The sequence below is a fragment of the Poecilia latipinna genome, unplaced genomic scaffold (assembly GCF_001443285.1).
Source record: "Poecilia latipinna isolate Pla-1442-1.1 unplaced genomic scaffold, P_latipinna-1.0 Scaffold1698, whole genome shotgun sequence".
Lineage (NCBI taxonomy): Eukaryota > Metazoa > Chordata > Actinopteri > Cyprinodontiformes > Poeciliidae > Poecilia > Poecilia latipinna.
This window is the reverse complement of record NW_015114314.1, coordinates 73156-86749: the sequence shown is the minus strand read 5'-3', so window position 1 is coordinate 86749 and position 13594 is coordinate 73156. Positions and strand designations below refer to the sequence as shown.

The window sequence follows — 13594 nt, the reverse complement described above, 5'->3', positions numbered from 1 at the left end:
TTAAGCCATATATAATAGAAATCAGATAGGAAATAAGGGCAATATGGCCATTTTGTGACGGATTCATGGTCATCCCACATCCTAACAGTACGATTTGGTTCATATGACTCAATGCAAAGTAATATAGTCTGCAGGCGCATGTCACAACCAATACACACTGTCCAATCCAGTAATATATTAAGACCCATCACCATCTCTGAAACACTAGCACACATATTTTAAACTTTAATCTAGTTTTCAGTAACGAGAAACAAACCTGACAAACGATAGACTCACCTGAGTGAAGAATCTGATTTTGTTGTGTTGTGGCAACATACTGCACAACTGGTTGCTGAGCTAGACACATAAAAACATTGAACTTGGAGTTAACTGAATGAAATTTAAACTGGTCAACACATTACAGCACATACATATATGAAGATACACAATAACTTAGTTTTCCCTTATGATCATGCAGGTTTAGTGACACTGATATGGTTTCTGATCTCTTACCAGGTTGGGGATATTGCTGAGCTCCAGGTTGGGGATACTGCTGAACTCCAGGTTGGGGGTATTGCTGAACTCCAGGTTGGGGATACTGCTGAACTCCAGGTTGGGGATACTGCTGAACTCCAGGTTGGGGGTATTGCTGAACTCCAGGTTGGGGGTATTGCTGAACTCCAGGTTGGGGGTATTGCTGAGGGACTGGCTGTGCACTTTCCTGACCAACATGCTGAGTAGAAGAATGAGGTTGCTGCTGGGAATGTTCCTGATGAACAGACTTGGACACCAGCTGGTTGTCGTTCTCAGCAGCAGGATGATCAACGGGATTAGGCTGACTGGTGAGCACACTGGGGTCCAAAGGCGGGCCAGGATATGGTGGCGCTGGGATATCGGGAATTTCTAAAGTACCTTCAGTATCTGGAGGAGGTCCTTTACCTTTTTCCATTTTATCTGTCAAAAAAGTAAAAAAAATAAAATAAAAAATATGATAGCAAAGTGTATAATATCAAATATGTCCAGGGGTTCTTCTGATGACTTTCATTGAAGAAGCAGAAGTAAACTGTGACAGCAAGCTTGTCAAAGGCTAAAGATAAAAACAGGGCTTGAGTGCAGCATGGAGGAATGCATGAAAAGTTGTTATTCAGGTTGGGGCGTTTAAAAGTAATGCTTGACTTCTTTCCAAAACAAAACTCACTGTGTACGTAACTTGGCATTCTCCAAGAGTATCATCTGACAAAAATAGGCCTTGGGATACCTATCTAAACTGGGCAGGTAAAATTATTTGCTGTGTCATTTTAATGTATTTATACTTTCAAGATGCCTTTTTGAGTCACCTACGATGCAACAACAAATTTTAGTAAATCATCTAGTGGTTTTATGTGGTAGAACAATAAAATGTAGTGGAATGAGGTGTGACATAAGGCAGCACAAATAAGTAGGAAAAAGACCTGGTTGCAAACTTTTTGAAGAATAAAAAGCTTGAAAGGCCCTTGTGTAGCTCCTCTCTCTGCCTCTCATAGAGAAAGTATGTATGTAATACCCCTTTAGATTCCTCATCAAGAAACAGAAGGAATATGGTACATGTGTAAATCTTCTCAGATCGGGCCATCCTTACAAGCTGACACTATAAGACGGAGACTACTGAAAGAGGCCACCTGGACTCCTTTGACTAAGCTGAAGAAGTTAAAAACTTCAGCAGTCAAGATGAGAGAGACTCTGCATACATTCCCTGGGGTTGGTTCCAGTCGAAACTTTATGGGAACATGGCAATGAGAAATCCCCTGTTGAGGAAATCTCACATCGAGACTCAAGGAGACTCCAAGATCAAGTGAAAGGAGGAGGCCCTTAAAGACCCGTAGAGGTAGAAGGTAAAAAAATAATAAGTCCAGCAAAATATAGGGAAATCTTGGGGCACAATTTGTTTCCATCTGCAAGAGAACTACGACTTCGGAGAACTTTTTTTTTTAATTTTTTTTTTAAGCAAGACAACAATCTGAGGCATCCGGTTGAAGCTATACAGAAGTGGTTTGAAGACAACAAGGCAGATGTTCTGGAATGGCCCAGTCAAAGTCCCAATCCCATACATAAATTGTGGCAGGACTATTGCTGTTGATTGTTGACAAACAGCACCCCTCCCCATCTTTGTCACAGTGGACAGTCCGAATGTAAGTTCTGGGAATGAAAGAGGTGCTTTCCACTCAGCTTAACCAGTTCAACAGGTGAAATGCTGACTCATCGATAGGCCCCAGCAGGATGCTTGTTAGCTGAGTCATTTTAACCATTGTTCTTTTTCAGCACAGTTATTTCTGTTCATTTTGATGATGTCAACAAAAAAAAGGGAACAGTCTGGTAAGTCTCCTAAGTCTAAGTCTGGTATTTTCTACCACTTTAGGAAGTGAGTCTGTGTGGATAGCTCTTAATCAGGCTTGCACTTCTGGACATTAAAATTCTACAACATTCTTTCTTGTAAAGTTCGTTCATTTGTCATGTTTTTTCCAAAATTATATTTTCACCATGTTATTTATTCAATTGTAAAATGTCACAGTTCCAAACTCTATCCCAGATTGTATCTAGAAACAATGGACGAGCCGTTTTAAAGGCAATGCAAACATTTACCATAAACAGCAGCTGTGACTGTATTAGCACTGAAGCAATATAGAAGTTTGGAAGACTCAGCTTTTATTTTGGTAGTCCACTTCCACTTAACAAAACAAGAGAATATGCATATTAGCTCAATACTTAGCTGTGAGAAAAACTATTTAGTTTGCAGCTGAATGTTTGGTTTGTGAACTAAATATTTATAAATGTTGGAACTGTGACATTTGGAAACTTAACATAGTGAAAATATGTCTTTGAAAAAAAAAATGGACCCCGATTTATTTTATTGGACAAAATAACCTAAAATATTGCTGTTACTTTTTTCAATGTGTAACTTTATAAACAACATCCCATAGGGCTGGAGATGTTGTTTGCAGAACTTGCATGTAATGTGTCATGTTTTTATTATGAAGTGAATGTAAAGGATGCAAGCGGTTACACATAATAAAAAGGAAAGCAAGTCAAAACATCCCAAGCAGCCTGAGATCGCAGACCTTGTTTAACCTGTCCACCACCTGTTTTATGAAAAGCTTATGCACTGCGATCTGTTTTCAGACAGCTGTTGAATCTTCTCCACACTGAAAGAGTTTTTGCCCTTCAGAATTTACTCCATATGCATCATAGGCATTTCTCTTTCACAATGATAAATGCATGTGCTACTTTACTTGTAGGAAACATGTGCCTGCTTTAACTTTATGTTAAGGCATGTATGCAAAATTAATGGATTACAATATTATTGAGAAGGCAATTTGTGTCAGTAGCTCAATTCACCTTGTTACACATAGAATGGTGTTTTTAAAGCTTTATTTATGTTCATTATGATGTTTTCCTGCTTACAGCTTATGAAAACACAATAAGCTAAGAATATAACATCAAACAAATAAAAACCTTTGCAGACATGAGACGTTATGCTCAATAGCTGCTTAAAGATTAATTTAAAAAGTTACCTTTAATCTGTATGTCGTAATTCCAGAAACAACTGAATTTTTTTTACTTATTGTTATAATCTGGGATAAAGTGAGCAATACACAGCACTGTTGGTGTATTTTTAGTGTCTTCTCTTAATCTGTATTTTCTAGGTTTTCTCACCTTTGGATGGATTTGCTGAATGTCTTGAAAGACGGTCAAGAGGAGTCACAACAACCAGAGCGTCCTATTTATCTGATGATGAGCAATTGCTAAGGTGAAACGCACACTGTTGAAGTAAAAGGTGGTGCAACATAACAGGCATGCAGAAGTAGGTGTAGCTTCTTTTAAAATAACTTCAACAAACATCCTGCGGCCAAGTGCAGATTTGTAAAGAGAGGTGTAGACTGACCTTAGTTTACCTTTTGTTTTTTCTTGGCATTTTGTATGGGGAGAAAAGATCTTGAACACATTTTTTAGAGTGGCAAAGTAATTAGACACATTTTAACCTTGTTACATGTTGGATGCAATTAAAAAAACAGGACAAGGAGATAAAAATCAATAAAAGACAATTTATTTAAAGACATTTACACTTAATCAGGCTTCCCACAGATGATTTAAGGATTAGGCCAATTGGGACAGGAATGAGTTAGAAAACAGAACTAAAAGTGTAAAGAAAGTTCTCACTATAAGAGTTTAGATCGAGCCTTCGAAAATTCAGCATGGTCCAAGCCCAAAGTAAAACCCTACATATTATTGAAAAGTCAGACTTCTATCTAGCAGTTGAACTTTTTTTCCCTTTTGTTTAACGTCTTCTAACTCTGTTTTGTTGGTCCTGATCAATGTCATTGATAATACAACTTCCCATGTTTTGTGATCATTAAGCTTTCTTTCATTTAGTGTTCTTTTCAATATATTCATTTTCAGAGGACCCACGTGTTCTGAACGCAAAAAGAGTGGGTGTAATACTTGCATCTGGCCACTTGATGGTGACATTCAGCCATATTGTTGAATGTCAGATAAAGGAATTTCCTTTTTTTTTTTTTTTTGTAAAAATAGGCCCAACAATGTACCAAATACAAGCAGCTCTCAATTAAAGAACTTTGTACAGTGCAAGAAGACTTCAATGAACAGACAAAATAAACATTTCAGATATTCTGAAGGACATTTTTGTAGATATTACCTTCTGATTCATGATTCATTACAACAATAATCAAATGTTGCACTATTTGAAGTAAGAGAAATCTACTTTTGCAACCAGAACCACATTCTCATATCAACGGTTAGTGTCCAACTTAATCACAGAGTAATAATTAGATTAGAGTAATAATTGTTAAGGAAATGGTAGCAGAACAAGATATACTCTAATGCTGAATGATTACAGAATTATTTTTAAAATATTAAAGGGTTAGTAAAAATATAGACTTATGTTGACCTTCATCAAGATGTGTTTTAAATATTTTTTACATTACTTTAAAACATTAAGTAATGTTTTAAAAATATTTGTATATCCTTTATATGTCAAGGTTATTAAAACCAACTTGGATGACCAAAGCTTTTCTTTAGGACACAATGAGGGAAAAACTTTCTTCCAATCTTAAGTTAAAAAATAATTTGTTAACAATGAGACACCATAAGGAGTAAAACATCAATAGTTTGTTAAAAGATTTCAGGGAAACCTAATAAACGTGTTTATTCTACAGTCCACTTTTAAAGGAGGTTCAGCAAAAAATTTCAGTAACTGTGATTTAGTGTTGGTCACATGCGACGGTAGACGTGCAGGACGTTGTTGCACTGCGGGCAGGAATGCTGCACATCCTTGCAAGCACTAACGCAGAACGGGATCAAACAGCAAGGCCAACACCTGGACAAGGAATATGATCAAAAAAGACAGAACGATAAGACCACTCGACTCATAAAAAGTTAACTGCTTTGAAAGTGCACCGTCTTTATCTGTACTCTACATTCTCATGTACTGAAAAAAGCAACCGGATAATGGTCCGAACATGGTCAGAACATTTTTTACCGGCCACTGTTTTTTTTTTCTTTCACTTACTAACCCCACCAGTACATGCAAATTATATAAAATATATGATTTATTCTTAACTCTATGAAGATTCACTGACAATAAGTTTACCATGCGTATACAGATTAATTTAACATAAAGCATGGATACCTTAACAGAGGTGTATAAGTTCACTTGAAGTAATTAATAACAGCAAACTTTAACTACACAACCCTAAAATTCTTGCAATCATTTCCTATGTTGAACATTTCCACATTTTGGCTGCAACTCCCCCAGACGGTATTTATTGAACATGTCTAGTCATTTTTTTAAAAACACTTTTAAATGGTATTAATAGCTGTTTTCTAACTGTTCTATTTGTTTTCACTTACTTATTACGTTTTCTATTGAAATTCACAATTAGTCTTATTACTAAACTATCTCAGAACGTCTTCATTATTAATTCCATGGGCCATCATTATTTCTGTGTTATTCAAGTGTTTATCTGACTACCTGCTAGCTTAGTGTAGTTTCCCCCTCCCAGACTCTCTCACACACACCTGCTATCCTGCCTGCATGAAACGCTCCCTCATGCACATTTTCACTTCGTACCAGGTAGCAGCAGCTAATCTGAACTCTTCCTCAATCTGTCCCTGGTCACGTCTCTCTCATCATCATCCTCCGACGATAATGAGTCCCCAGAATCGCTAATTCCCCTCCTTCTCAGCTACTGAACCCGCTCCAGCGGGTTAAGTTTGTGTGGTAAACTTATCGGTTAGTTTGTCACATTTTTCTGAATGGGCTTATGTACTTTTTAGCTTTTGTTATTGTAGTTTTGCTCACCCGCTCCGGGAATGACGTTATTTATAACCTCGGAGGGGAGGGCCCAAGGAGGACAGAGGGATTTCATTGGATAAGCCCAATGTCCGTCAATAAAATCAACCAATGTGCTGTCGCGGTCGATAAAAACGATATTAAATAGTTTTGTTGTTGTTGTTGTTAAATTATGACAGCGTAGGGCCGCTGTTCTGTCAGATCAGCATACGTTGTCAGATACGCTTAGCTCAGACATGTATTCGCTGTCATTACCATATGATTTTATTTAATCAGCAACATAGAATCATGACGTACATCATCATACGCATCCTGACTTAGCGGTTAAGTAGGTTAATGAGTTTTACACGGGCGTGTGTTGTAGTTGACTGCAGCTGCAGCTAGACCTGCTTTAAATACACTTTGAAACAACGACAACGGATATATATCTATCTAGTTATCATATTATATCATATTATAAACAATTTAATGACTTATTTTCGTCATAACTTGTTGCGTATGCTGAACTGACAACGTATACTAATCTGACAGAACAGCGGGTGCTAATTTCAACCTCTGACACTGACTTTATTTGTATTTTGAGTTATTACTGTCCTCCTGTGGCTGCAAGGGTGGCAGCACTGCTAAACCGGTTGGCTAGCAAAGAACACTTCAATACTTAAACTGTTTACTCACCCAATAATAAACAGTGTTCCAACAATGATCCAAGTGAGCAAGCCCAATTTGTATTCAGTTGCGGTCACAACGGTGGTCTTACAGTGTGGACACAACATGCTTCCAGGAGCCTCGGTTGGTCTCGCTTGCACCACCACCACAGNATTTAAACCAAAAAAAACTATCCCCAAATGGGAAAAAATTTGAAGGGAAAAAAAAAAAAAAAATTTAAAAAAAAAAAAAAAAAAAAAAACAAGAAACAGAAAGTGAAACTTTTTTTTTTCAGAACTAAAACTGTCAAAAATGTCACTATTACAGTTTAGATGGGACCTTCAAAAAATTTAACATGGCCCGAGTCCATTGACATTGTCTCTGAGCCAACGTAAACAATACGTATTATTTTAAACTGCTACTAGTGGGTACTTCAAAACTTCTGACTTTCCAGTAATGCTGGTGAAATGGAGGCAAACAGTAGTCTGTAGCTAAGCTAACTATGCTAAATGGTTGCTAATCTCACAGTCTATCCTCTTGGAGAAAATCTGGTCTACAAATTTTCACTTGTCTTTCTTTCTCTCTCCTTTTGAAAACCTGATTTTATTGCTTTTCTTGGCAGCATAGCAGTGGCGGTGCTATGCAATTAAATAAACACAAGTTAATTTAAAAAAAACAAAACAAAAAAACAAAACAAATATGACAATATGACCCTTTGCACTGTCTTCACCAAGATGGATGTCCAAACCTATGCTCTCATGTATAAAGCCTGTCAAAATACGTACATGTGGTAGCCTAATATCGCTTTTATTTAGTTGATTTCGCAGTAAAATGGTCACAAGGTGCTGTGCGGTCGGCTGCACAAACAGACAAGGGCCAAAACCAAGCTTGTAATTTTATTTTAATGAGGAAAGATGGAGCGATGGATAGTAGCCATCAATCATAATGACCGGCAGCTCTTGGTGTAACCACGGATTTACAGCAAACACTTTATACAAGGTAAGAAGATTAACGTTCATATACTTTATAAGTATGATTAGAAAGATATCAAATATCGCATTATGGAGAAGGTACGAGTCTAACCATCAGTAACCATGGAAACAATGCCACGCAGTCATGTAGCCTAGCATGTATGGAGAAAAATGAGTAGCGTCTTGTCTTTTGTACGTTTTTAAGGCTGCTCCGGTTTAAGGGGAAACGCTGTTTATGACATAGTGACATAAATCATGTGGTGTGAATTCAGGCCAAGTCGGTAATTTGATCAACACGTCAAGCGGTAGGAGGTTCGGGTCGGGTTCTAAGCTACCTGTAAATACCGCTGTCTATGAGCCCCAACCAAGTGTGTTACGTTCACAGACAAATTAACTCGACTCTAACAAGTAGAAACCACAAATAAAATGACAAAAACAACTTGAAAAACAACATTAGCCGCTCAGTTTAATACTCCCGATTCTCACTTCCGATGTACATCATGGCGCTTCGAATGATTAAGTGACGTAGTTGCAAAGGGTCAATACTAGGGTATCCCCTTTGTCACAAATGCTGTTTTAACCTAAACAATGTAATATTATCTGGAAGTAATCTGGCTAACAACTCAAAGCTTTAGACCAGGGGTGCCCAAAGTCGGTCCTTGAGGGCCGACATCCTACATGTTTTAGTTTTCTCCCTGGTGGTAGTAACAAACTTCTCAGCAAGTCAATGTTCTTCTTAGGCTTCTAACGAGCCATCATTTGATCCAGGTGCGTTAAACCAGGGAGAGAACTAAAACATGCTGGCCCTCATTTTGGACACCCCTGCTTTAGACTGACGTCTAAGCGTCAAATAAATGCAAATCAGTCTGAACAATAACAATACTAATGTGTGTGTGTTGATAACTATAGGGGAAAAAACATCCGTCAAAGCACCCTCAGTAAAATGCCTAGCTCCCCCTTAGCACCGGCAGGAAAAAATTTTCTGGAGCCGCCACTGCAGCATAGTAACTTCGGGGAGGGAGGTTGGTTCAGTGCAAATATATGGATGTGTGCTTTTTGGTATGGGAGTGATAACGTTTTTTTTTTGTTTGTTTGTTTGTTTTTTTACTGCTAAAAACAATTTAAAAGCAATTTAACATGAAAGTCCAACTTAATAAACATATTTTCAGTCCGTGACTCGGCACTGAGCTCGCTGCTAGCAACATTAGCATTTTGGGGAATATCAAGCTAGAGCATAAAAATAATATATCTTACATTACATATGAATGCTGGTCCTTCTTAGTAACTGTCCAATAAAATATCTGAAAATACAATTTAAACGATGCCATTGTTACCTGTTAGAAAGTGGCGCTGCAAACTCCGGCATTGTTCGTTTTCACACCGCCTGTTTTTAGCGTAGATTGTTGATCCACTTTTCTCCTCTTTTTTCTGTAAGTCTTTTAAAATTAATTCCCTTGTGACCAACTACCTTCTTTATTTGAACGGTTGGAACAACCATAGAGGACACAGACTTTAGCCATTTTGATGCTGGATCAACATAAGTAAACGGGCTGCATTTACTTCTTGCCCTCCGTCTGCGTTGGATGACGTCAGAGCTATGTCATCTGAAACCCAGCAATATGGCGCCAATGACTAGGTGTATCAGTCAACCAAGATATCTCTAATTATATCTAAAATGTATTTTTAGATAGTTGTTTATTTGACTTGTCAAATTAAATTGCAGATATCTTCAAAGCACATAATGACTAGGCAAAACTAAATTTGAAATATCTGGAATTATAAGTTTTGCTTGTCCAAAATCCTTATGGGATATTTCCAAATGAAGAGAGATCTTTAATTAGACAGATTTTCTATGTGAGATATGAATTAACATTTTGACTCGCCAGAATGACTTTATTGATATCTTGAATTTGTACTCTGTCAAGTCAAAACATCTTATGTAGCATTTTGGAAGTTCAATAAAAAAAAAAATAATAATCAGGGAAGAAAAAACACACACAAAATGTTTTGAAAGCGCTTAATTTTCAGCTTTAGGAATGGGTTGACAATAGCACTTTTATTTTTTCAAAGCATTAAGCCTTTGTCTTAATCAGAGGTGAATAAACATGAAATTAGCAGTTTTCTGAAGCAGTCTTCAAGTGCATAAAATTTTGCATTTTCCTATCCAATACTTCTGCACTCTTGAGCCAAGTACTACAGTTTAGTACTTTGTAAACCACTTTTTTTCATATAATCATTTTCTTTGCAACCAGAGGACCCACGTATTCTGAACACATACAGAGTGTATGTAATGCTTGCATCTGGCCACTTGATGGTGACATCCAGCCATAATGTAAAATTTTACATGTCTGAAAAAACATCCCACTATTCATTTTCACTTTTTTTTTCTTTTACTCTAAAATGTTGCTGTCATGATTTTTCTCATGGTGTTAGGATAAATATTGAATGAAGTAAACTGTAGTTTGACACTACTAAAACAAATACTCTACACTGATCACTGATGACAATATATGTATTTATTTCAAACTGGTGGCAATTTTGTATGTATCGGTTTTACATCTACAGTTAATCAAACCTGTCTCCTTCCCGTGATAATATGTAGACCTGTGTCTCATGTGTCCATATTAACCTCTTTTTTTGTTATCACATAACAGAATTGATGTAAGGTCTGCCTGTCATGCCACAACAATATTTTTCATTTTCATTTTTCAAGCATTTTTCAAAGGAATGCATGTCAGTGTGGGCTCAGAAAATTTCAGCATAAAGCTCTATGAGGAATGTATTACATTTTATTATGTTTATTATGTCATTACATTTAGTCATATAAAGTAATGTAGTATTTATTTTTTGGTAAAATAGACCTAACAATCTATCAAATACAAGCCTTCCCCCACACACACACACAGGTCTTTCCAGGGAAATTGTATTTTCTGGCTGTCACAGTTTTGTCTCTTCTACTTAAAGAAACACAATTTCTTATGACATGATGAACAATATTATCTTTAAACCAAAACACCAAAGGCAAGAGTCTTTAGTTAACTTGACAAAGGCAGAGCCTATTTTTGGACTGTAAGGGTGATATGTCGGCCACATGATGAAATGATCAAAACACTCCCTAAACATTTTTTTAGGAAGTTCAGAAGTGTTATTTCCATGACAGCATCAATTCTTGTAGACTTTGGGGATTGTAGTTTTACAGTGCAGCTCTCCACTAGGCTCAAAAAGAACTTTGTACAGTGCAGGAAGACCCTAACCCATAACTTCACATTATAATTTAAAAATGATTGTTTTTGCTCAAAGCTTTAATGCATTTCAGAAGAATTAAAAATTTAAAAGGTTCAGCAACATGTTCAGTAACTGCAGGATTGACCACTGTGGGTCACATGCGACGGTAGACGTGCAGAACGTTGTTGCACTGCGGGCAGGAATGCTGCACATCCTTGCAAGCGCCCACGAAGAACGGGATCAAACAGCAAGGCCAAATCCTGGATAAGAAATATTATTTAAAAAATAACAATAATAGTAAAACCACTCAACTCATTCATTCGAAAGTGTGCAGTCTTTGTCTGTATTCTCCATTATCGTGTAGTGCAAAAATCAGATAACGGTTCCAGTTTCTCCTCCTGCTCTGTCTCCTTCTCCTCTCCCTCCACATCCATTTCCTTCTCTTCCACCTCACTCCTTCTCTGACAGGCATCGTCCTGTCGCTCAGTTACAACCACAGCTGACAGTGTCCTTGTTTGCTACTAAACAGCAACAATTATCAACTTTTTAGTACTTTGGCAAATAATTCATAGTCAAGCATAAACACAAAACAGAAACCAACTTCAGAAAAGTGCTAAACAATCCGGGAGTCAATCACTGACATTATTTGTATTTCTCTTGATCTGTTAGTTTGGCACATTTGCCTTCACTAATTTGTTTTTTTTTCTCCCAGTTTTCTCCCTTTATTATAAAAGCTATCAAACTGACCCAGCTATCACTGTCCTCCTGTGGCTGCAAGGACGGCAGCACTGCTAAACTTTATAGGGGAAAAAAACTTTATCTGACCACAGTTCAACCTGCACCAAACTCGTTGTTCGTGAAACATGAAACTGGCAAAAAGTAGTTCAATATTTTAACTTTTTACTCACCCAAATATAAACAGTACTCCAGCTATGAGCCAAGTGAGCATGCCCAGTTTGTATTCAGTTACGGTCATAACTTTGGTCTTGCAAAACTGACACATCATGCTTACAGGAGCCTCAGTTGGTCTCACTTGCACCACCACAGGGTTTGCTGTCAATAACACTTTGTTAATGTTTGAGCTCCTTTACATATATCTTTAAACTTTAGACTCAACTTCAATGAAAAGACACAAACTGAGAAAGTTACTCACCAGGTTGAGTGGCCTGATTTTGCTGTACAACTGTTTGATGAACTAGAAGTATAAAAACATTGAACTTGGAGTTAACTGAATGAAGCATAAACTGGTCAAGATTTGGAAAAGAGACAAAGACTGGAGGAAAAGGGGTGAAATTATATTGAAATGCAGAATAAATAACAACGAAGATGGCCTCTGATCTCTTACCAGGCTGGATATTTGGCTGAGGAGCAGGTTGCTGATATTGCTGAGCAACAGGTTGCTGATACTGCTGAGCAACTGGTTGTTGATACTGCTGGACACCTGGCTGGGGATATTGCTGAGCAGCAGGTTGCTGATACTGCTGAGCAGCAGGCTGGGGATATTGCTGAGCAACAGGTTGGGGATATTGCTGAGCAGCAGGTTGCTGATAGTGAGAAGCAGCAGGCTGGGGCGCCACACTGGAGTCCAGTGGTGGACCAGGATATGGTGGTGCTAACATTTCTGGAATAGCTGCAGTATATTTAGGAGGTCCTTCACCTTTGTCCATTTTATCTGTCAAAAAGTAAAAAAAAAATCATGATGGCAAAGCTGTAAAATATCAGATGTCTCCATCAGTTCTTCTGATGCCTTTACGTGAGGAACTAAAATATGACGCCGAGCTTGTCAAGTGCCAAAGATAAGAGGGAAGAAAAGAATGCTTGAAAAGTTGTCTGTCAGGTTGGAACATTTAAAAGTAATGCTTGACTTCTTCCCTGAAAAATACTCATTGCATACATAATGCAGCATTTATACTTACTTTGTAAGAGGATGGACAGACAAAAACAGGACATGAGACACTGGTTTAAAGTGGGTTGGTGCATATATATATATGTATATATACACAGATACATATTCCATGTTATATTTTGAGGAAATGTACAATGATGTAAAAAGTTTTAGAGATACATAAGATTAAACCAGCATCTTGTCATCATGCCACCATCTTGCCTCTCAAACTGGTTCGGCGCAGAAAACATCTGTTTTACCCAAAGTATGTACATTGTGATAAGGGTTACTGATAATAAAAAGAAATGCACCCGAAAAGAAACCAAACAGCCAGAGATTGCTGACCTTTTTGAACCAGTCCACATTAAAAAGAAGTCGCCTCCTGTTTAAACATTGTCATCTGTTTACAGACTACTCCCAACGCTTCTCCAGACTAAAAAAGGTTTTTGTTTGCCGCATTGAGTTGGTTCCAGAGCTTGCCTACCTGTTGACGATCAGTGCCAGGGAGTCAGGTTAATAATAGTCTGTCAAAACTAACAAGTT

At 37.5% G+C, this 13594-nt stretch overlaps 2 protein-coding genes and 1 long non-coding RNA gene across 8 annotated transcripts in view; 1 reads left to right on the top strand and 2 right to left on the bottom strand.

Annotated features, from left to right (window-relative positions):
- Positions 1-3756, bottom strand: part of LOC106964649 (cell death-inducing p53-target protein 1 homolog) — an 11126-nt gene extending 7370 nt beyond the window's left edge. The window contains exons 1-3 of the mRNA XM_015060283.1: positions 3670-3756; positions 493-933; positions 277-336 (exon numbers count right to left, since the gene is read on the bottom strand). Of these exons, the coding sequence (XP_014915769.1) occupies positions 277-336; positions 493-928 (496 nt within the window). The 5' untranslated portion in view covers positions 929-933; positions 3670-3756. The remainder of the gene's footprint in view (positions 1-276; positions 337-492; positions 934-3669) is intronic.
- Positions 737-4528, top strand: LOC106964651 (uncharacterized). The gene is made up of 2 exons (XR_001428471.1): positions 737-821; positions 3660-4528. It is a non-coding gene; the product is annotated as an uncharacterized LOC106964651 (long non-coding RNA).
- Positions 4039-13594, bottom strand: part of LOC106964647 (cell death-inducing p53-target protein 1 homolog) — a 20382-nt gene continuing 10826 nt past the window's right edge. For 3 of the 6 annotated variants that reach the window (XM_015060281.1, XM_015060279.1, XM_015060280.1), the window contains exons 2-5: positions 12512-12838; positions 12320-12361; positions 7001-7148; positions 4039-5350 (exon numbers count right to left, since the gene is read on the bottom strand). In XM_015060281.1, coding sequence (XP_014915767.1) covers positions 5245-5350; positions 7001-7148; positions 12320-12361; positions 12512-12833 — 618 coding nt within the window. In that variant the 5' untranslated portion in view covers positions 12834-12838 and the 3' untranslated portion in view covers positions 4039-5244. Of the gene's footprint in view, positions 5351-7000; positions 7149-10410; positions 11427-12074; positions 12220-12319; positions 12362-12511; positions 12839-13594 lie in introns of those variants that run through there. The other 3 variants (XM_015060282.1, XM_015060277.1, XM_015060278.1) reach the window with 3 other exon arrangements.